The sequence below is a fragment of the Gavialis gangeticus genome, unplaced genomic scaffold (assembly GCF_001723915.1).
Source record: "Gavialis gangeticus isolate Ggan-Ray unplaced genomic scaffold, GavGan_comp1, whole genome shotgun sequence".
Lineage (NCBI taxonomy): Eukaryota > Metazoa > Chordata > Crocodylia > Gavialidae > Gavialis > Gavialis gangeticus.
The window spans coordinates 87,965,083-87,989,031 of NW_017728992.1; the positions used below are offsets into that span (position 1 = coordinate 87,965,083).

At 39.3% G+C, this 23,949-nt stretch overlaps 1 protein-coding gene across 1 annotated transcript in view; it reads right to left on the bottom strand.

Annotated features, from left to right (window-relative positions):
• The window catches only part of GNAL (G protein subunit alpha L), a 222,239-nt gene that overhangs the window by 2,922 nt on the left and 195,368 nt on the right, over positions 1 to 23,949 (bottom strand). The window contains exons 6-11 of the mRNA XM_019525230.1: positions 16,288 to 16,342; positions 8,484 to 8,557; positions 7,357 to 7,415; positions 6,821 to 6,941; positions 5,612 to 5,742; positions 4,031 to 4,098 (exon numbers count right to left, since the gene is read on the bottom strand). Of these exons, the coding sequence (XP_019380775.1) occupies positions 4,031 to 4,098; positions 5,612 to 5,742; positions 6,821 to 6,941; positions 7,357 to 7,415; positions 8,484 to 8,557; positions 16,288 to 16,342 (508 nt within the window). The remainder of the gene's footprint in view (positions 1 to 4,030; positions 4,099 to 5,611; positions 5,743 to 6,820; positions 6,942 to 7,356; positions 7,416 to 8,483; positions 8,558 to 16,287; positions 16,343 to 23,949) is intronic.

The following is a 23,949-nucleotide window of genomic DNA, read 5'->3' on the forward strand; positions in this document are numbered from 1 at the left end:
TGACTGCAAAATGAGTCGGATGAAACATTAATGTTGAACAATATATATTTTTTTACATAGATGCATTGTTGATATGTAATACATCAGATAGCTATAATCACTGTCAAACTCCATTTCTGTTTTCACTGTGGCATTCATCCAACTATGTGCAACCTGCTCCCATCCATGCTTGGCTGAGATTACTTGTCTGTCCCAAAGCAATGGAGGCAAACCCTAATTTATGAGCATGGGATTAATTATATTAATCTGACAGATGCACCAAAAAGTGTAATGTAGATCTGTATATTAAATATAAATTAAATTTATATATGCTATATTACATATATTAGATGCTTCACAGTTCTTTCACATATCCAGGATAAGTAATATTTCATCACTTTTACAAAGTGCAGAGCCATAATAATCCATTGAGAACAAGCAGAGAACACCTAGCTGATCAGAGCTTTTTTTTGTCTTTCTGGAAGAAAATGTTTGGACCCAAACTTAAGTTCCACTCTCCCTGCACTCTTTCATTAAGGCTTTTCTTTTTGTACAAAAACCTTGGCAGAGATCAGGACTAGACTGTTCAAACTACTTCCAAGTCACTTCCATTCTTTGCAGTTACTGATCTAAAAATACCTATTCATGCTGCCTCTAAAAGGTATTTCAATTGCTTCCATTTATATATTCAGGCATGCTTCCTTCAAGGAAGACAATCTCAATGTGTTGTGATTTTCATCTTCAAGAGGAGACTGGATAGGCACCTTGCTGGGGTCTTATGACCCCTCCCACCCCCAGCGCTCCTTCCTGCCCATGGCAGGGGGTCGGACTAGATCTGTCTAGCAAGTGAACAGTTTAGAGTCTGTTCAGATGGGGCACTGGGTTATTTTTTCTTTGAGTTTAAGTACTGATTCTTTCACTAAATGTGTGCATCTAATACACACACCTCTGCATTTATTACTTACTCTCCAACCTAGACAAAGTGGCCTTTCAGCACCAAGGGTTCAAAGCAGTTCAAATCCCCTATGATCACTTACAGCTTCACACCTCCCTGTTCCATACATTATGCCAAATGACTTCTATAGTGCTAACAAGGGACACAACTCAGATCCACCTCCTTCAAAGCCCAAGGCTCTGTCACTTTGAGCTATTTGCATTGTGCTTATCTTACACAATGCTTGTGTAGTCCAAAATGTGTAGTACAAAGCAGGCAGTTCACCAGGATATGTGGGGAACATCCAGTTACATTTGTGTGTCTGTGTTCTGACACTTAAGCAACCTTCTCATTTTAGGAAATACTCTATTATATTCTAAGGAGTTATATTAGACTTGTATTAATACAAGTGAATGCCTACTTCAGGGAAAAAAGACCTCATGCTTTAATTTAGTAGATTGCAAGAGCGCATTTCACATTGGCTGCCTATATTTATACACAGGTCAAGTTGGCTAGGATTCTTCTGAAAGGAACAAATCATTCCATTTTTGGAACTCCTCTCAATTTATTCAAACAGTAGCTGCTTCAATTCCAGTAGTGAATTTTTCAGATTTTTAAAAAGAAAAATCCAAATGAATGAGATTTGTCCTGCTAGCCTTTCTGTAAGGCCAATTCATATAATGGAGGTGTATCAAAGCAAAACATGCACAGTAGCAGAAACTTGCATATAGAACATCAGGGTTTGAGTCTGGAGAATCCTAAACACTGAAGGCATAAATGCTGTGCTTGCAAAGTCATAAGGCTATCTTACTGGACTGAACATGTAACCTGACCTTAACTCACAGAGCTGGATCCATCTGGCTTTGGGGTGGTGAGCCAAACAGCATATATCCTGCTGTGCCCTAGTCAATTATTTCATATATAGGATGCTCATAACCTACTTTTCCTCTGAATTTCCACTGGAAGAACTACAGATGGGCAACAACCTTAGAAAAAATCAGGCCTGATGTTTGCTGGTACATGTTAGTAATGCAAGATAGAGGCGTGTTCACATTTAAACATACTTTTTAAAATTATTTAATTAGTCTGCATTTTATTTACACAACTGGCCCCCAATCAGGGTCAGCAGATGGAGAGTTTTTGGAGCTGCAGTGCACCAGGTGCAGTTGTAGTGGATTACCAACCCAGCACACATGAATGCAAAAGAATACATGTAGATTTGCCTGAACTGTCTTTGAAAGCAGAAGACAGCAGGACAAGAAAAAAAATTTGGATTGTTTATAAAAACAACTGGAAAGAAAAATGTAACTAGAGGCAGTGAGACCACTCAGCAAAAGCAAATCAAACTCTTTTTCTCTCATTCCTTAAGAAATTGGGTCTCTTCTCTAATCTGTGAAACACCAAACTCCACTGGTACAGTGTGTTTCTTTGCTCTTACTAGGTATGTCTACACATGCATTAACACGCTTTAGTTAATGCACATTAAATCTAGTAACTCTGGGCATTTTTACGTGTTTTGTGGGACACAGCGCTGGGTGCTTTAATTAGAGAGCTGTGCTAATTAAAAGTGCCCGCGTGTCACATGTATCAGTGTCACTGCACACACCCAAGCTGAAAAAATGGCAGCGGGGCGCTTTGAAATAAAACTCACTGAATGTGTTTTATTTCAAAGCATGCCACTGCCATTTTTTCAGCGTGGAGATGTGCAGTGATGCTGATACATATGACGTGGAAGGTTGCTGGGGCGTGTCAATTTTCATGCTCCAAGCTCTGTATACATGTACAGCTGCCCTCCATTGTGAGCTATTAGGAAAATATGCATGAGCCTGCACTGAGTGCTCTTAAAAGTGCCTGTCGCTACATCATGTGCATTTGTATAAATGGCAAAATGTGTGTCCATGCTGAGAAAATGGTGGTAGTGCGCTTTTGAACTAAAACACATCAAAGGTGTTTTAGTTTCAAAGTGCACCACCGCCATTTTCTCAGCCTGATGTGCATTTTGCTGTTTACACAAATGTGTGCAACGCAGCACTGGGTGTATCAGTTTGTGTGCTCTGCAGACTCGATTCATCGGGTCTGCTCTGACACACTGGATTTCTGGCGTGTTGGAGCAGACAAATGCATGTGTTTAAATGCCCCGTGGCTTTTAAGTGATGCTTAATGCGCATTAGCTTATTTTAATGTGCATGAAGTGTACAGCATGTTTTTAGTGACACTTTAATGTGCATTAAAATAGGCTAATGTGCATTAAAGTGCCCATTGATATAACAAAATCCTTCTATTCACAAAAAGCTGAAAGTTGTTCTTTCTAAATTGCCTCAGAACTACTTAAAATGTAATGCAGAAGTGCTATCCCAGCCTTACTTGCCTACTGTCCCACTGAAAGCATTTTTTCTCTGAGGTTGTCTAATGATGTATTAAAGATATGAATATTTAACACTATTATATTTTTCAAGATTCATATAAGCATATATAACCTCTGCCCCTGTGTGCCTTACAGCACTTAAATCAAGCTACATTGTCAAAATGGCAATTTCATTGGCTAAGTAAGAGGCTTATCAAACAGCTAAGTTTTGTAAACAGCTCAGTTTGTTGTGTCCAGTATCTGACAGACTAAAACACAGACCTTTCTCTAACAGTAACCCTGTGACAGCATGGCACTAACTTTGACAATAAGCTAGTTGTATAGCCAGCTTAGGGGTATTAATGTGTGTTATGCACTGGCTTTTATAGATACATTGAGAAAAAAAATCTCATTATCCAGAAATAGGAATATTAGTCTGGGTTACTGCAGATGTGTGCACAATGGAGAACAAGAAGAAAGAGGAAGGCAGTCTGGCTCCAAAGTAGACTCTTTCCAGCTTTCCCACTGATAAACCACATGGATCTTGGCACCTGGGATTTTTTGTGTTTGAGATTTACCATTCTTTAACAGGGAAATAAACACATTGGACACTTGAAAAAGGCTAAGAAATGCATGGTTGAGAAGACCTAGGAAAGAGCTGGAAGACTCTTCTACCTTTGTTTGGCAATGCCACCACACCTCTATAAACCCATTGTGTTTAATGACAGAATTTTCTGTGATGTTGCAAGATGCAAGTTTTTAAAATTACTCACTAAAAACTCATCCCGGATAAAGAACTTGGCTCTTGTGACTTTGGGATCTTCTCCTGCATCTGGTGTTGCTGTTTATTAAAAATAAATCGCATCAGATAAATTAAATAAATAATCAGCTATTTTAAACATTTAGTAAGTAAAGGGTAGTCATTACTGTAAGAATTAAAAACATAAACTGTCTACTGTATACTCACAATTGGTATTTTAAAATGTAAAGACACTGTATAATAAGCATCTTAATACATTTCTGAATATTCCATACCTTTTAAGAGCAGCAGCTATGAATAAAGTGGGAAATTATTTATGGTGCTATTGATCACATCAAATATTAAACAGTTGGTAGCTCTGGCACCTTCTTTCTTACATCCAACATTTTATTCACACGAATAGACATACATACAAGGATTTAATCTGGTAAAATGTGATTAGAAAGAACGGCTAAACTGTTCAGATTTCTTTTACTATGAAATGCCCCTCAAGCCTGTCTGTAAAGCTGCTACATATGTAGTAGTTTAGCTTCTAAATAACATAATCAATGCAAAAGGGCACACTTTTCTTTAAAAAGAAATGTCCTTTTAAAAAATTACATAACTTTTCTCACAACAGTGATCTTTCAGTAACCCATCAGAAACCAGAACAGGTTTCACTGTAAAATACTTAAGATTATTGGAACAAACTTGTGGCTTTTGTATAGGAACAAAAGTGAAATGAGAAAACAGCAACTCAACAGTTAAACATTCTGTTACTTTGAGTTCTGTTCATAGCTTTGCTAATTAAAGCACAAAATATATCTTTAAAATATAAAAATAGTTTTTGCCTATTTTTCTGGCATTAAGATTTCATATTTTATGTAGTTATTAACACTTTTCTCCTCTGCTCAGTTTTTCCAGGTGTTTATTAGACAAAGATGCCTGGGTTCACATTTATGAATGCATCAAATAACAAAACTGCTCTTACATGGCTGGGAAGGCCAGATCTACAGTCAGTGAATATTATCTTAGTATTTGTTCAAAGAGTAGATCTTAAGGAAAGCAAGCATCTGATTCTGTGCTTCACTTCCATGAATAGCACAGAAAGCTTTGCCAAAACAGAAGAAGAGCACAGGGGAATGTGTGATCTAGAGGAGAGGTGAGGATGAGAAGAGAGACTGTGCATAGGTGCCTTTACACCATCTTTGGCTCCCTTACTGCTGAATACAGTGTACAGTGAAGCCCAGAATTGCAGCAAACCCATGCTTGCTATGGGTCTGTTCCCATAAGCAGCTTCTCTTACTGCCTGCCAACGCTGGGACTTGCTTGAAGGCAGAGCAGGGATGTTTTACTGTACCTGTATCAGGTACCTTGTCCAGCTGTTGTTGTTTACATACTACTGGAGCAGCATCTGTTCCTCAGAGTTTACTACTCAGATAAAAGAAGAGGCCTTCCTGAAGGTAAGTTTCTCTTTGGTGTGTACTGGTGCATGTGCCATATCTCTTCACAGTGGTGCACCACTAGTCAGTTCAAGAATCTGAGAGCTCTGTGGCATTTGTTGAAAACAAGGATTACACCTGCTTCTTAAATTCCAGCAGCTAAAAAAGCTTACCATCCTCAGGAACAGTGTAATTCACATATTCAGGAAAGTAATCTTCAATTTTAGATTTCCCTGCCAAGACTTTTTCAGCCAACATGTCCTGTTTGTTCAAGAATAAAATGATAGAAATGGTCCGTAGCCACCTGTCAAAAACAAACCAGATGTTGGTGCTATTTGCAGTGCATTTATCATGCAAGCATTTCACATCAACAGAAATCTCTGTAGCTGATGATTTTGTGTGTAGTCTAGTTAATCTTAAAAGAAAAATAAGTGAAGTAAACTAATATTTCAGTTATTTTCAACTCACACCTGCACTGGTTAATAAACTTTTAAAAATACATGTTAGACACTGGTGAAAGAAACAAGTTAAAAGGGTTTTCTTGATTAACTCACTGATGTCAAGATAGGAAACACTTATGCGAGGCATAAAATTGCTAGCACTTTCTAAAATCATTATACTCAGACAATAAATACTAGAGTTTTCTAATGGGTGAGTATGCATGTAGTTCTTGTAAAGCAATGGAGAAATATTGGAGATCACTTACTCTTTCTGTACATTTTTTCTAACAGCTGTATTTGAAATGACTAATAGTTCAAACATACTAGTATCCTACATCTTACAGTGGCCTGAGGCAAGTGAGTATGATGCCTAACCCACATTTGTGCTAATAATGTCCAGGCCATTTTTTGAGACACTGAACCACAGGTATTTGTGCTTAAAATCCTTCCTTATTGCATCTGGAAATCACTGCATGTTGTACAGCATAATGATGGACATTTCCTTATAATTTTCATTATCTTACACTGCACATCATTTTGACAATGCTGCCCTTATTCTGAATTAGGTCTCTATTCAAACTGTTATTTGGTTAGCAAGTTTATCACTTACAAATATGGTAACAGTACTGCTAAACAACAAATCTAAGTACTTGGCAATGGGGCCTATTCATAAGCAAGGTATCACTGTATTCCATTGTGTACCTGTACACTGGCTGTTTTATTTTAAATATTTATCTGTCAAATGTTAATATGGTAAGGAAAGGTAGTTTAATTTAAATATATGTAACTGCACTAGAGAGCTACTGATATATATTTGCTTTTAATTTATCTTACTGTTTAACCAATTAAAGTTTGAAGAATGCTTAGAAAAATGAAGTGCTAACTACCAATTTTCCTAGTGACTAAATTAAGGTAACCATTTCCAAGAGGTTTAATAATTACCTATTATTCCAGATACTTTTGAAGAGGTCCAGAGATTCCCGTAGTCTGTTTGTGTTATTATCTTCCCTTATTACCATGTTGTAGCTGCTACAGGCCACAACAAAAATGATAGCTGTGACATCTTGGGGACACACAAAAGAAAAGAGAGAGACCGCAAAATGTTTTAGTTACCCCAAACAAACTCAGCAGGGTAATACTTCAACACAACCACACAATGGCTCCCCAGACTTCTCCAAAATATATATTATAACACAGAGTTGAAGAAATATTTGTGATATTGGGTTTTGCTATTAAAACACATGCCATTTTAATCTGTTCATGTAAATGAGGTTTTTATTTTAAACATCATTTCAATAAAGAAATGTAAAAGTGAAGAAGGAGCACCAAACTGATAAAGTAATTAAAAGCACTTACATTTTAATGGGACCGATTTGTTTAAGTTCAGTGTAAGTGAAAAATAAGAAAAAAATTAAAAAACTCGTAGTAGAAAATAAATACAGATTACAAATGTGGTGCAGAACTGAGAAATTACTCACCATTAAAACACTGAATCCATTTTCTTCTTTCATCTCTCTGGCCACCTACATCAAACATGCTGTTAAAAAGCCATAGGATGTTATATCACTTGGGTGCACTGGGAAAGTCACATGAAGCGTGCAATTTAAAAAGTCTGACAGCTTCAAGGAGAACATCAGCAATAAAATGTTCCCTGAAGAGAAAGGGGGTTCCTGAAACTGTGTTCAGCGTCATCAAGATGTAAAATTCAATCTGCTCTGTCTTGCACAGCGCATTGTACTGAATTCCTAAAGAAAACGAAACTCTTCTTACGAAGATGGTAGATTTTTAAGCCTTTAGAACAACTTGTGGTTGGGTTTAAATAGCCTGACAATGTGCTTAGATATACCACAATCCAACAGACATGGCTTTCAGATTACAAAATTTAGTGGTACCTGTCCAATAAATGGAAGCATCCAGGTAAAATTCTTGCCCAAGCCATGTTGACACACTTATTTGCTCTAAAATAATATTATTTTATACTATATACAGTATAAGCCCAATGAGGAGTATGTAGAAAACTATATACACTTTAATAGAGATACAACAGTGGTTTTCAACCTGTGGTCACGGACCCTTGAGGGTCCGCAGACTATGTTTAAGAGGTCTGCGAAAAAATGACTATGATCAATCAAAAGTATGTGAATACCCACATTTACAATTCCAAGGGGGCTGCACCTCCACTCAAATTTTTCTAGGTGTCTGCAATGAAAAAAGGTTGAAAACCACTGAGATGCAACATAAATACTCAAACTCCAGGGACCATGATTCTCCAGAAGAAGGAGCATGTTTAATTCTTTGGGCCCAACTATACAAACGCTTACTCATGTAAATATTATTCCTAGAGTCTGCAGGCTGTTGCCCAGAGAAAGGAAGTAAACATTAACAGTGAATTAATAAGAAATAACAGCTCAACCCCAAAACATCAGGAGATGCTTCTATCAATTTCTGCCCTCTCTGAGTAAAAGCCAGTTATATTATGTCCTATGAAGACAAAAGCTGTAAGAAATACCATGCCTACAATATAAAGGATGAGGTGAAACATCTGAATCAGATGTTCCAGAACTAGTGTGATTCGGTAATCATAATTTATTACTAATGCACTTACTGAAAATTTACTTTATCTACTTGAAATCTTGTTTCGAAAATCCCTGATGTCAAAACTCTGCATCTTAAAAGGTCCTGGAATAAGAAAATAGAAAAAAAATCAATAGCATTTTTGCATCCTTTCTTAACAAGTACAACTAATTCTTTAGATTAAAACCTTTCATGCTTAATTTAATTAACATAAAATCTGACCAGTGTATAAGCATGTATATGTTTATGATAAATACAGTTGATAGAAGAATAAAATACTATAACTAAATCTGACCAGAATCTTGAATATGCAGAAGCAGGGGGACATCAGATATATAGACTTTTAAACATTTTTCTGAAATCTGTGATGTGGATAATGTAATTAATTTACATAAAAGATATTAAATGTATTATGTGAGCAACAAAGTCAAGCACTCAAAAGTTAGAAAACTGCCTGGGTAACTTTAGTTCTGTCTCTTTGTGCATGGAATGAGCCAGGTGTCCTATGGAAAACATAGTATATGACCAAATAATTGAAGCTTTTATCATAATGCAGAAGGAAACAAATCAGGTTGCATGCACAACTGTCAATCTGTCATTGTCTGTGTTTTGACTTTCTAATGTAATTTCTAATGTAACCCCCTCACCCTGCATCATCATCAAGGTGAACCCTGAATCTTCAGCACTGCTGCACAGACTTCTATGTTTTCAACCACTCGAATAACTGTATTTGCTGGCAGCAGCAGAAGGATGCTTTCTTAGGATTGGAGTGAAAACTTTTTCTCCCCATCTTCATTTTTCCTCCCCTTCTGCTTTTCCCTCCTGGGAGTAGTGGAAGTTCCTGTCCCCTATAGGTTACCCTAAGAAAGTGGGATGAGCTTCTGGAGTTGGGAGGCTGTACGACAGAGCCCAGCAAACTTTTGTGAGCTAAGAGAGCTCTAAGTCCATTTGAACTCCAGTCCTACTACTGGAAGTTGGTGGGAGAGGATGGAGAAAATGCAGCAAACTCCACCTGGAAAAGGGACATGTGGCACAGGCTGTTCAAAGACCCCCAGGGAGCGGAAGTGGAAAAAGAAAGCAGAGAGGACAGTGAGGCAACTGGACCTGGAGACAGCAAGAAGGACAACAGGATCATCATCAGCAGAAGTGACAGTGACATCGATGGCGACAAGGATTGTGAATGAACTGAGACTGTAAACCCCAACCGGGGCTTGAACTAAGGAACTGTGATTGGGTTAGGGAAAGGCAGTGGGTGGGTGTGCGAGGGTGCAAGGAAGCGGGTGAGTTTATTGGAACAGGTGGGTGGGTTTCTTAATGTGGTTTGAGGTGTGATGGAAATTTTATGACGTGTGTGTGTGCGCGCGTGTGCGTGTGTGTCTGTGTGTGTGTGTGTTCCCACCCCCCAAATAAAAAAGCTGAGATGTCCCATTCCTCCCCAGGAAGCTGAAAAAGGGAAACATTGGGACCATGTCCTGAAATCATCCTATCTCAATTCTCTATACTCATCCCCCATCACTAGAGTTGCCACAGTTGTTACCAGGCAGTTCCACCAATAAATCAGGCACTGTGCTAAGTAGCACAAATCCAACTTTGGAATATTTTTGAGTTCTGTTATTATTCTGGCCTATTGACAAAAAATGCCTGATGTCTGCAAGAACGAGAAAGAAAATAGTTATTTTGAATGGTTCCTTCTCAACCAAAGCTAGGCATCTTTTCATGGGAAACAGAAAAAGATGCTTTGTTAGCACAAACGTTTTCTTCGTGATACATATCAAAGAACTGCTGCAAGAGTGGAGGTAAGAACCTCTCAGACAAAATGGACCCAAGACTCCTTTACACAGGAGAAAATTTTAGGAGGTGTTAGTAGGGAGTTCCTTATCCCTTTCACCAACAATAAACTTACTGGCACTGACTGCACCTATAGAGAGAAGCTCAAGAGGAACAAATGGGCTTAAGTATGTAAAGACACTGAAACCAAAGAGGAAGATGTGTGTTGTCCCATTTTTCTCCAGTGGTGAGAGGAATCTTGAGGTAGATGTCAGGTCATGATTCTAAGGACTGATCAGATATGTCTTACTAAGGCTAATGTTCTCTGAAACAAGCATTTCCAAGTCCAAAATCACCATTTTCTCAGACAGTGTTAATAACGGGTTGTTGACATATCCCATTCCTACTTTGTACTCATTTTTCCCTTTGATTTTTACCTCGCAAATATTGTTTATAAATACCAGAATGAAGAATTACTTTTCACTATCTCGTATTTCAGGAATTTTGCCGCATCCAGACAAGTGCAGCTACGCGCTATGTGGTGCTACAGACATGTCTGCGGTGCCACATACTGCACATGCAGCTGTTCTCCACACTGCAAGGGAGCAGTGTGAGGGGTTTTTTTGACTCCTGGATATCCAGGGGTCACAAAAACCCCCACACAAACCCCCCCGCAAACAAAGAGTGGTGTACACAGGGCAGCCCCACTTTGGCTGCCAGCCAGGCTCCGAGCAGCAGGATCACCGCTGCTGCAGCCCCAGGAGGCCCCTGGGACCCCAGGTAAAGTTGCTAGGGCCAGCACAGTTGCTGGCCCCAGCCTTCCCTACCCCACCCCGGGGTAACCCAGAGGGCGTGCAGCACAAGTGTTCCCCAGGGACAAGTAGCAGCAGCACAAGGTGTCCTGCTGATAGTTGTCCCCGGGGAAGCAAACATCCATGCTTGTGTGGACATGGCCTTACAGAGCATCCCTATGGTTTTGTGGTTCAGCACTGGACTGGTAACTTGGGAGGCCTGAATTCTATTCCTCGTTTTGCTACAGACTACCTGTATGATCTCTGGCAAGTAACTTAAATCTCTCTGCACCTCAGTTACGCATCTGTAAAATGTGCCCATACTTTCCACCTTCCACTCCCTGCATGTATTTGGATTGTGAGCTTTTCTGAACAGGCAGGCACTCTCTTTTTACTACCTTTATGTCCAACTTAATGTAATGGGACCCTTAATCACAGTTGGGGCTTCTAGCCATTACTATAATACATATAATGAAAATGGCTAATATGAGAAGCAGTTTACATAGGAGAGAAGCTTTCTGAATGGACAGCCATTCTGACTACAGGATCATCAACATACCCTTGCCATATGTGGTGCCACAGACAAGGGCTTCATCCTAATATGGTAGCATTGCAATCAAAGTTAGCACAAATACTTTAAGCATTGTCATTACAGGGCTGAATAGAGGTAGCATCAAGGCATTTGGAAAAAAATTGTGAAACTGACATGAAAACGGGTAACTTAAGAAAACAGAATTAAAAGATTGCATAAAAGGGACAACAGGCTTAACGTTGCTCCAGGAGCTACTGACAAATAAGTTTGATCCTAGACTGCAAGTTTATAAAAGATGCATTTGTGTACAGACATTATTTAATCCAAAGTGTTCAGGTCTAGCTGGAAATACAGAAGTACTTGTTTCAACATCACAGTGGTGCAAAAGATACAATAACCTACAGGCTGCAGCTATGACTCAAAGTAAAACTATGGCCACATACAGGCATTATGTTTCTACTGGGAGATTTGCTGCCCTCCCAGTAGAAATTATGAGCATACAAGAGTTCATTCAATTTCTCTGAGGGAAACATGCCTCCCCCAAAAGAAAGGTCTTCCAGGTGTCAACCATCTCCTGTTAGAGAAACTCTCACAACAACAAACGCCAGTATGCTTTCCTCTAATCTGGTCTGGGATATGACTCAAGCAGCAGGGCAAAGCCTCTCAAGCTGCTCCCAGACCAGTCCCAGGCTGGGGGGCAGGAGGTTTGTTCCTTGTTATTTTTTCCACTTTGCTCCCAGTGAGCAGGGTGGAGGAACAGCTGATTCTGGTCTCTGCCTGTTCCCCAGACTGGGGCTCCCGGTTTGAAGAGTAAGCGGAAGAGAGAGAGTGCGAGAGAGAGCGCGAGAGAGAGCGAGCGCGAGAGAGAGAGCGAGCGCGAGAGAGAGAGAGAGTGTGTGTGTGTGTGTGTGTGCGTGCGTGCATGCGTGTGTGTGTGTGTGTTGGGGGGGTTGCACTGCTGCTCCCTCGTCAGGTGGCAAAGCCTGCAGGGCTAGGAACTGGGGTGGGGAGGGCTTTCCTGGCTTGAGTTCATGACATTGCCACCCACACACACTACCTAGCTTGGATTTCAGAGACATTCAGAGGATTTCTACTGGTAGAAATGAATGGCTGTCAGTGGTCTATGGCTAATCTCTTACACAAAGCCTAAGTTAGTATTTTTCCATAGGTAACATGTATATGTGATAGTTGGGAGGGAGGGGAAGGATACAAGGCATCCTTTCTAGCAGTCTTCTGTCTCAGCAAAGCAGCACTCAATGAACAAATACACTGGGCAGGCTACCACCTCAGCTGCTTCATCTTGCATTCTTTTATAGGAAGCCCTTGCAGATCTCTGGCTTTTCTATATACAGAAAGGCAGTGAGTCTCAAGTTATAGAAAAAACAGGGCTGGGAGTGTCTCAGTTCAGTGGTGTTCAACCTTTTTGCCCAACAGGTCAGATTGGCAGTGCCTGGTCCATCTGTGGGCTGGATCTGGCTGGTGGACCCAATCTGGAGCCCAGGGTGGACGCAACCTGCCCTAGGGCCATGTGGACAGGGGTGGGGGACAACCTGGCCACAACCCAGGCCTACAGGGTAGAAACGGGGCTTGACCTGGATCCAACCTGGCCCTTCAGGGGGAGGGAACATTGCTTAGCCCTGATCCAGACATTGGGGAAGGGGAGGGTGCATGGCCCAGCCCCAACCAAGGCCTGTGGTGGGGAAAAAGGGCAAGGCCCTACCCCGATCCAGCTGCAGAGGGAGGAGGGGGCATGGCCTAACCCATCCCTGTGGGAGGGAAAGGGGGCATGGCTTAACCCTGGTTCAATTGCTGGGGGGAGGGAAGAAGGGGGCATGGCCCGACCCCGATCCAGCCCTAGGGGGGAACTGGACATGGCCTGGCTCTGGTAGGGGGTGAGAAGAGGGGGCACAGCTACCACATGAAGCCTGGGGTCTGGGAATTTGGCAGTGGGGAGGGTGGCTGTATTAATGGCCACTGCTCCCCCACTGCCCAATTTTCTGACCTGTGGGGAGATCTGCAGGCCAGATGCAATGGCTCTGTGGGCCACATTTAGTCCCTGGGTCAGAGGTTGAGCACCCCTGATCTAGACCAAGCACCTGATCAGGCAGGATCATCCTTGTCTAAACCACCATGGACAAAGGCTTGTCTAATTTGCACTTAAAAACTTTCAGTGATGCAATTCCATAATCTCTCTTGTTGATCTATTCTAATTCTTGACTGTTTTAATAATCAGAAAATTCTTCCGAGTGTCCATCCTAATGCCTCTTTACTTGTCCTTTCCTCTGTGGACAAAGAGAACAATGGATCATCATCCTCTGTACAACACTTTTTGCATTTGAAAATTGTTATCAAATCACCTACCATTTTTTCCTTTTTCCAGACTAAATCATCCCAATTCTTCTAATCTATCCTCATGTCATATTTTTTGCTCCATATTTGCTGCCTCTTTTGGACTCTCTAATTTGCCCACGTCTTCCTGAAAGTGCAGTGTCTAAAACACTGTACGTACTCCAGGTGAGGCCTCCAGAGTGGGGAACAGAGTAGAAAAATTACTTTCTGTCACTTGTACATGACACTGCTATGAATTAGCCTTTTTCAGTCCTGCATGGTTTATTTATATTCAGCCAGCAGTCCACTGTATCTCCTCAAGTCTTTCTTTATAGCAGTGTAGCCTAGCCAGTTGTTCCATGTTTTGTATTTGTGCATTTGGTTGCTCTTTCATCAGCATAGTACTTTTTTCCTGATTGCATTTAATTCTGTTTATTTTAGACCATTTTCCCAACTTATCAAGCTCCAACTTGCCTGCTGTCTATTGTGTCACCTTACCACACTTTCACAGAGAAGAGTGATACCCAACATCCAGCCCTGAGCAGTTGCTGGTCCTCCTGCCACCAACATTCGGACCTACAGGGCCAAATGACACAGCTCCACACTCTGGATCTAGCCTGTGGGACTCCCCATAGGTCCAGAAATTTGGCAGTAGATGAGTGCAGCAACGTTAATTTCTGTGGCCCTGGGAGCTGAGACAATTAACACTGTTACCACATGCCATGCCACCAAATTTCCAGACCCGTGGAAAGCTCCCTGAGCTGGATCCAGCTTACAGGCCATATTTTATCCCTGCTTCAAACTGCATTTCCTTTGCTTATGCATGATAGTGTTGTGGGAGACTGTATCAAAGTACTTGCTAAAGCTGTGGTATGATATGCTCCAGTATTTTTCCAAGTACTGTAGTTAGGCTGACCAGTTTAACTCCACAGAACCTCCCATTTTCCTTTTTAAATACAGGCACTGTACTTGCCTTTTCCCAGGCTCCTGGAACCCAGCCTGACCTGTATGAGTTTCCACAAATAATAGCCATTTTTGCAATTACTTCCGCAAACTTCTTGAATACTTTAGGATGAATCTCATCAGGCCCTGATGATTTTAAAACATCTACCTCCTTTAGGTAATCTCTAACCTGTTCTTCCCCCCACTAAGGTCATTATCCTTGCTGGTAACTGTGCTTGTCAGCTGACAGTGGACCTTTTTTGTCAAGACTGAAGTAAAAAAAAACCCATTAAATACCAAAGCCCTCTTTACACTGTCCATTATTAGCTTCTCCTCCTTGTTCAGTAAAAGACATAAACTTTCTTTGGCCTTCTTTCTATTTCAAAGCATTTATTAAAAATTTTGTTGTTGTTGCTTTTAATGTATCTTGCTAGCTGTACCTCAATTTATGTCTTGGCTTTCCTGATTTTGTCCTTATATACCCTTATGCATTTCTTTCGTAAAATGGCCATTTTCCATTTTCTGTAAGATTGCTTTCTGAGTTTCAAGTCATTGAAGAGCTGTGTAGCCAAGCAGGGCTTCTGCTTTCTTTCTAGCTTTCTTTCACATCAGGATTGCATCCTTTTGTGCTCTTAATACCGTCTTATAAAGAACAACCTTCTCTCCTGTCTTCCCTTAGACTTGCTTCCCATGGGTTCCTGTCCACCAGTTCTGTGAACTTCATACAATTTGCTTGTCTGAATTCCTTCTTTCCTTCCCTCCTTCCTTTCTCTCTTAACATGAACTCTTATCATTTCATGATTTCCTGATAAATGGCATGCAACTTGCCTTCCACTTTTTGGCTCTCATGCACTTCCTTGTTACTACTAAGCAGCAAATCAAGTCTCTCTCCAGTGTTTTTTCCACTGTCTATACCAAAAATTTATTGGACTGATAACACACTGTTACTGTCCTAGCAGGTATCACAGTAATTAAAGTCCACAGTAAGCACCAGGTCAGGTAATTGGGATAATTAGTTATTTTAAAGTGCTGTTCACCTTGTATGCTACCTTTCTTTTCCTCATACACTGGCTATATTTTCTTCCTAAACAAGTTGTACTCATCCATATCAATCTTCCAGTTGTGTGAATAATCCCATGAAATCTCAGTAATCTCAATTAGGTCGCAAGGTTGCGTGCATATTAGGACTTCCAGTTCTCCCTGCTTATTCCCCTATGCCTTACATTAGTATATAAACACTTCAGGTATCTCTTATAGATTTGTTAAGATGCCTTATGATGAATCCATTTCATAAGAAGCATTTATCCAAATTACCTTGCTCTTTATTTATCAGGGGCCTTTTGTCTCCATCCCCTGTTAAACCCAGTTTAAAGCCCTCTCTTCTGCAGCCAATCCTCTATCCTGCTTGAGATGGAATATTATAGTGCTAGCTATATTACTGCAGTATTGAACATAACACCTTCAGTTTTACTCACCTGATCTGTGGGTGTGTAGTCTTCCATACTGACACTGTCAATTCTTTCTAGAAAGCTAGAAGAAAAACACAGCTCCAATTAGTCATGCAAAATCTTGAATACTATACAATATAATTTTTGTGACCTTTTCAAGTTTTAGACTCTACACATTTAATGCAGGACAGATTCATGTTTAAAACCTAAATAATTTACCTTCACTGAGTATATGTATTCTGTACCCAACTTCTTATTAACCAGTCCTTGCTTCAGTATACCTTAATACTTCACATACCATATATACCTTTCCCCAAGAAATAAGCCCCCCCAAATTGTGCTGTGCATCTTAAGGAGGAAGCTGATTTTTTTCCTGAAGGAGAAGCACCTCGCCTTGATTCCTGTTCCATAGGGCAGCAGCAGTAGTGGAATTAGTATATAGGCAGTTCAGGGAGTCAACAGACTTAATGGATCATTTTTCTTTATTTAGCAGGTGTTAAGGATCGTCTCTCCTTTTTAATGTTCCACCAATCAACTAGCTCACTAGTTTCTTTGGGCAGTTTTGCTGTCTGCTAGCTCCTTCTGGTCTCTCTTCTCCTATTTCACAGCCATGGAGACTCTTTAGCTCTTTTCACAATCTTAGACTACCCATGCAGACCAGTCTTCAGCAGTACCTAATACTTCAATCTTAGCTGAGCAAGAAAGGGAGTGTAAATCAGCTAAAGTCTAGGCCCTGTCCCTGCTCTATGCAGCCATCATCCTGGAAAAACCTTTTCCCTTTCTGCCTTTCAAAAACAAGTTGCTCGTCTTATTCTGGGCCATGCTGTATGTAAGAAAATATGGTAATACTTCCTATTGATACACAGTGACAACACTTGGGAACAACCAAATAGGATAAAGGCAAATAAGGATTTTGCAAACAACCTATACATCTACACAATTTGACAGGATATTATGTATTTGTGTGCAGCACTGTTTAGATCTAAAATTTGCATGTTGGTTAAAACAGGTGGAAGAACGGGTTTATTCTATAAAAGAAGTGTAGAATAATGTTAACTGAATTTTTCATTAACACACATGCAGCTTCAGATTCAAACAATTCCCTACTGTATTTGCAATGGACACATGAAAACACAACTGGAGAGCAAAACTGACTGGAAATTGAAATGAAACTATACTGTTTATTTGCATTTTCCTGCTGAGTAAAACACATACAGTACAAGTAAAGAAGCACTAGAAACATCAAAAAAGCGAATGACTAATTTTACCACATAACTTCTAAAATTATTTTAATTTTTACTAATGTACAAAGAGTGTTTTATAACATAAGGAGATGAGCATATGATAATAATATGACTTGGAATTTATACAAGTAATTACAATATGTAGGTTTCTCTCCTGCCCTTTGAATATCCCTGTTCTATGGATTTTTAAATTCGCTTATTTGAGCCTAGATATCTTATTTTCAGGGACTGCCTAAATGACTTCTTTCTTTAATTTCTAGCTGGTTATTGGGTGTGCATCCTTTGGCAGGGATCCCTCATTGAATGGTTCAACATACTATAATGTAATCAAGGTTTCGTTATTAACTGGAAAATCCCCCCTCCTTTCCTAATTTTTAAGGGTGTGCCTGTGGAATATATTTCATTGCAGTGGGAAACTGGAAAAAATGGTGAACTCTTGACTTTCAGTGTGACTCACTGTTAAACAAGTGGGTTCACACACACTGACTGCTTGCAAAAAAACCACCCTGCCAAAGCTTGTATGTAATGCTCAAAACAGTTTCCCACGGAGACAAATTTAAAGGGAAAAAATACAATATATAAAATGTTACTTTTGATTGTTTTTTCCACTGCTATAACTTCAGATATTTGATTTTTAAATGAGTATTCTCTTTCATAACCCCCACTTTTCCTTTTGAATTATCCCAGTATGAGGACACAGCTTAGTGTTTATGATATCACTATCTAATCCTATATAAAGAGAGTATAATTGCAAAATAATGACAAATTAAAACTCAAACCCAACATAAACTTCCCATGCCTTTAGATATGAATCCTGCAAACTCATGTTTATCACATATATTTAATTATAGCAGCTACAACTACCCTGAAATAGCCTTATCTGCTCTCAATTGATTCACTTTAATGAGCATGGAGGTAAGTGATTAAATTTTTACTGCTTCTCCTACTATTATCCCTGCAGTCAATGCTATTTGAGAGCAAGCTAGATTTTTAAAAAACTGATATACATTATCAGCAAAATGTTTAGCTAAGGTCAGCAGGAGAGACTCAGAGGAAACAGAGGAGCAGGAGGGAAAGAAAAAAAGAAAAAAAAAATCAAACAAATGAACCACACCTCCCTGTCGAGTTTTCTCTTGATTATTCTGCTGACAGGCAATGACTCAGCCTATGCTGGTCATTCAAGTCGAGTTCCTGAATCTCTGGTTCTTATTCCAGGTTTTAAAGTTTGATTTAAGTTGTGTTAAACAAATTCATTAAAGATCTGGAAATGAAGGTGAGCATTAAGGTAGCAAAATTTGCAGATGACACAGAATCACTTTGGGTAGTCAAGCCCAGAAAAGGTTGTGAAGAATTCAGAGGAGCCTAATCCAGACAGATGATGAGCAACATGGCTGACAATGTTCCAATTTCCAGTAATTCACAGTAGATGGAAACAACCTGAGCTACTTTTATACTTTCTAGGGTTCTGAAAGTAGGCATATCATCACAAAAAGGGGCCCAGCCATTACTGTGGAAATGTCTATGAATTCTTCTGTTCATCGGGCAGCTGCAGTCTAAAAAACAAAATTGCATATGCAATGGAATGGTGAATAACATAAAAAATATCATTCACCATTATCTGAAAATCAGCGTTACATCTTCATCTGCATTCCTGCATGCACTGTGGGTCAAATCATCTCAAATCAGAGGAGGTTCAGGCAAGGATTGGGAGAGTAATTAGGAACATGGGAAAATTTTCATCTGGGGAGGGGCTGAAAAGTTGGGGACTATTTACCCTAAATGTAGATGGGGAAGAAGTGGGGAACATGTTAAAGTATATAAAAGAGTGACTTGTACAGAGAATGTAGATCATGAGCTTCTGTTCTCCTTATCTCATGACACAAGAAAATGAAGACGTTCAATTAACTTGAAATTCAAAACTGACCAAAAGTAACACTTTTTTCTACACATGACAATTTGACTGTGGCACTCTGCCACAGGGTTTTACTGAGGCCAATAACTTAGCATGATTCAGCTGGGCATTTCTACAGATAAGAATATTCATAATTATTTGATAAAACACTAATACAAATTTGGGAAGGGATGCAATGCCCTGCACCTAAATTTAAGAAAATCACTAACAGTGGTGGCCTTAAGGTTGTTGGGGCCCTGGGCAAGAGAGCCATTTTTTAGAGGCTGAATTTTGATGATCTATAAGCAGGTCGGACATTTTTTTATTTCAATTTCACTTCGCCCTATCCATGAACCTGCAGTGAAAGTATCTTAATACAATATTGATAATACAAATATTCAGTGTAATTAATTTTTATTTTTATAAAGTGTGGGGTTCTGGGCAGTCGCCTGGTTTGCCCTCCAGTAAGGCTGCTACTACTAGGGATAACAAAAACCTTCAGAGGGAGCAAGTTATGTCACATCTGCCTATTGTAGGCTCCTCATACCTGAAGAAACTTGGTTCTGGCTACTCTCAGCGACAGGATGGTAAACGTCGGGTGGATTCAACATGTAAACTCCCATGTTTCTCTGACAGAAAGCAGAACAGGGTTGCACCTTAGAGACTAACTGGTTCAGAGGCATGAGATTTCATAAGAACAACTGACTCCATCACATGTTAGGAATGGACTGCTGGGAATGCTGATAATATATGAAAATGTTTGTAAATTAATTGGCTTAGCTCCCTGGAAAATTAAAGAACATAAAGCAATTGGATTGGTAAAGTTAAAAAAATAATAATCACGAGCTACTGACACTATTATATCTATTATTATGCCTATCGTTAGTTTTATAAATAATCTTCGTGAGTTTCCTAGGAAACTCAGCCAACATTTAGTTTGACAAGCAATCTCTAAATTTGATATTATGCAAGCTGCGAACAGAGGAGCACAGGTTTCAGATCTGCATGCATGCTAGTGCACACAGGAACTATGAAGAAGTATTATTCTCTCTAAAAAAACCGTGACAATTTGAAGAGCAGGAGTGGCCAGAAGAATATTTTTGAAAAGAGGATTGCTAAATATGCAAGTAACAGAAAACAATAAGCTATGAAAAAAATCCATTTCTAATTAGGTGAATTATGAAATTATTCTAGACCAGTGGTTCTCAAGCTTTTTAGACTCCAGACACCCATCAAACAATTGAAGGCATCCCTTGGGAAATACTAGCTCTTTGCTTTCACTTGTTTTTTGACACTGGAAAAATAATAAGTGAAGAACAAAGAAAGAAAATAGCAGGTCAGAAATGTTTTTGACACTAGATTCTTATTTGTAATCTCTGGGTTTATCTAGTGAATCCTGTGCAAGTGTTTGTACACTTAAGTACTAATATTGTGCAGCATCCCATGACATCCTTAAAATGATTTTGTGGCACCCTAGGGTATGCTGGCATCCTGGTGGAGAATCAGTGTTTGAGACAGGTACTCCTACCATAAACAAAAGAACAAGGCAATTATTTGTCATTGGAACACAATAAAAACTGAAAACTTTACTACGTCTACACCAGTGTATTTTGATGCTTAATATTCTGGGAACACTGTATGATAAACTGCTAAGAGTGATAACAACTTACATTTATTATGTTCCTTCAGCTGTTTCATCTATTATCTTTCCACCGCTACATCTTTCTGAGTATTATCTTAACACTCCAAACTGGTAATATCGAACAGCTACAATCTAAAACAAGAAATCGATGCTACGGCAAAATATTTTCTTCTTTACTCAACAATACAAGGGTCTGAAATCCAATATTCAATCCTTCATCTATGACAAGTTTAAAGTCTGTAATCTTTGAAGTCTTTCATGACCAGAAACTGGAAATGGGAATTATATACCATTGGAACGCAGATTCCTGATTTCTTAGTTTTCGCTCATATTCCTTGGAGATACCTGCTCTCTGAGACTGAGCTACATATTTTATAATCTCAGAAATTTCGAAATATTAACTAGATATATATTTAAGCAGAAAAAAAATCAGTAAGACAATCTGTTTTAAATCGAGATACTGTAGTACTCTGTATTGTTAACATGTAATATTTCTGGTTGTTTAAATGATCACAGAATAACATATTTAATACAAACTTGGAGAATGTTACTAAACTTCACATTTACTTATGCAATATTTAAAAAACATAATTAGTTTTTTGCATCACATTTACTTTTTTGCATCATCTCTTGAGACTCCGTCTTTTCTTGCACTTCCTGTTCGTGGCCCAGGATTTAAAAGAACCTATTTCAACTGCCAAATACACCTACAGATGGGGGACTGAGCAGGCAGCTGCAAGTGTGCAAGATGCTACAGGACAAGGAGAGTGGCACCTGGGCTTTTAAAAAGGTGAACTGTTTTGGAAGCTCTTGAATGCATATGGTAATTTTTAAGAGTAGATAAGAAGATGGCCCCTAGAGGGCAGCATGTACTAAACCACATTTTCCCTTGTGTGCTTGGACAGACCCTTACTGCTGTAACTCATGTTACAGCCTCTTCACTGGAACAATATTCATATGTTTTAGTTTAATAGGAACTCCACAGGAAAAATGCAAAAGGAAATATAAATAGAATCTAAATTTAATGCATGTTGCTTGAATTTACTTCAATAGCCCTTAACTTGTCAGAGTACAAATAAAAAATTGTCTATTATTCTACCAGCAATATACAGGTGTAACAGTTCCTGTCACTGTGGTAATGAGGGATTGCATATATGATACTGGAAATGATAGGATCTGTTTAGAGAAACAGAAGCACCTTGCTAAGTTGTTCCATGATTTAGCCTCTTACAGTTCACAGCAACATGTCAGCTGTCTTTGGAAAACGCCATACTAAAAAGAGTCTTAACAACATGGTTGGATGCAAGAGGAAGAATCTTCCCCCCTTTTCATCTGTGGAGGAGTCCCTAAGTTCTTGGCCTTGCTGCTGAGAAGTGTCAGATACTCTTCAGATTACAATGGTCTTCTGTTTTTGTAAAATTTGGTGTAGTGGGAACACTCCTATGGACTTCTAGTTAGGACTTCTTATCAGACCCTTGAATAATATAATGTGACAGTGAACAGCAAAGCATGGTAACCTTAAGGATGCTTTTGTAGGTTGAAATATATCATCACATCCCACTAAGGATCTGGGCTACTGAATTATGTCCCTCCTGTAGCTCTTTCATGAACCTTTGGCCTATATTGAAGTACAGTGAATTACAATACTACAATCTAAAAGAGATCAATTATGAACTACTGTGGCCAAATAATCAGCCAACAGGGATAAACAAATGTGTGAATTGGAATTTGAATGAAAAGGGGGGGGAGGGAGGGGGTGCATTTCTTAAAAGCACTAACAAAGAAATCCTGTGGTGTTATTGATAATCATCTCTCTTGGTTCTGGTATCTACAGTGCTTGATTGTCCTAACTTCTGTACTAGGCCACCCATGATAAAAATAGCTAGATATCGGTACAGCTATCGCTGTCATCTTAGTATGCTTGCACTAACCATCAAACCCCATTTCCTGAAACAAGTAGGGCTCAATTAAACAGCAAAGCAAAAAACAATTATATATGCTTATGCTTTACCAATATTATTAAACCACATATTTCAATATCCTTGAGGGAGGGACTATTTTAATCCCAATTAAATATAATGTAACCCCAATTTACAGAGAAACACAGATCAAGGAGTTAGAAGTAGTGAAAGATTAAAACTAACCTGGGTCAATAGCTAACTGAACCAAATGGCCCCCTCAACCAACCAAAAGTGCCCTGACGCAACTAATTTAAGTGCTGGCAGGCTTGAGGAGTACAAAGAAAAATAACTTGATTCTGGAGAACTTGTATGACACAGCATTTTAGTCTTTTTGTTATATAAACAACAAACAACCTAGAAAGAGGTATTCAGTTTAAATTCACTTTCAGCTTCCCTCACTTAGTTTAATTTCTCTTTCACTTGTAAATTTGTCTTTTCTTGTTATTTCCTGTGCAGAAAGACCCATAACTTTTCACTAGAGTCTGAAGCCACTAACCTAAAAAATACAGGAAAAGTTATTCAACTGTACTAAATGTGCTAGATATGGCTGTAGTAACTTCATCCTGTTTCATAATTTGCCTTTTTTTTAATTGAAGAAACAAAAAGGACTGAACAGTGTTACTTTCCCATCCACCCAAAGGGATTAACAAGAAACAATGACATTGAGACTGCAATATGTATCTTCAGCAGTACAGACCCATAGAGACCCTTATTCATCTCTTCCCCAGTGCATGATCTCAGGGACTAAGGAAGGAGAAGGGCGAAGAACTAAGGAAAAAGAGGAATAAGATAATTTCTGCTAAACTAGGGCTTGGTACAGACATTTGGGGATGCTAGGGGAAGGTTAGACTGAATTAAAAAGAGCCACCTGATCTAAGGTAAGTCAGGATGTAGGGGCTAATGGAGGAGGTTGGAAGAATCAGGGGGCAAGCTGGAGATTTGTAGAAAAAG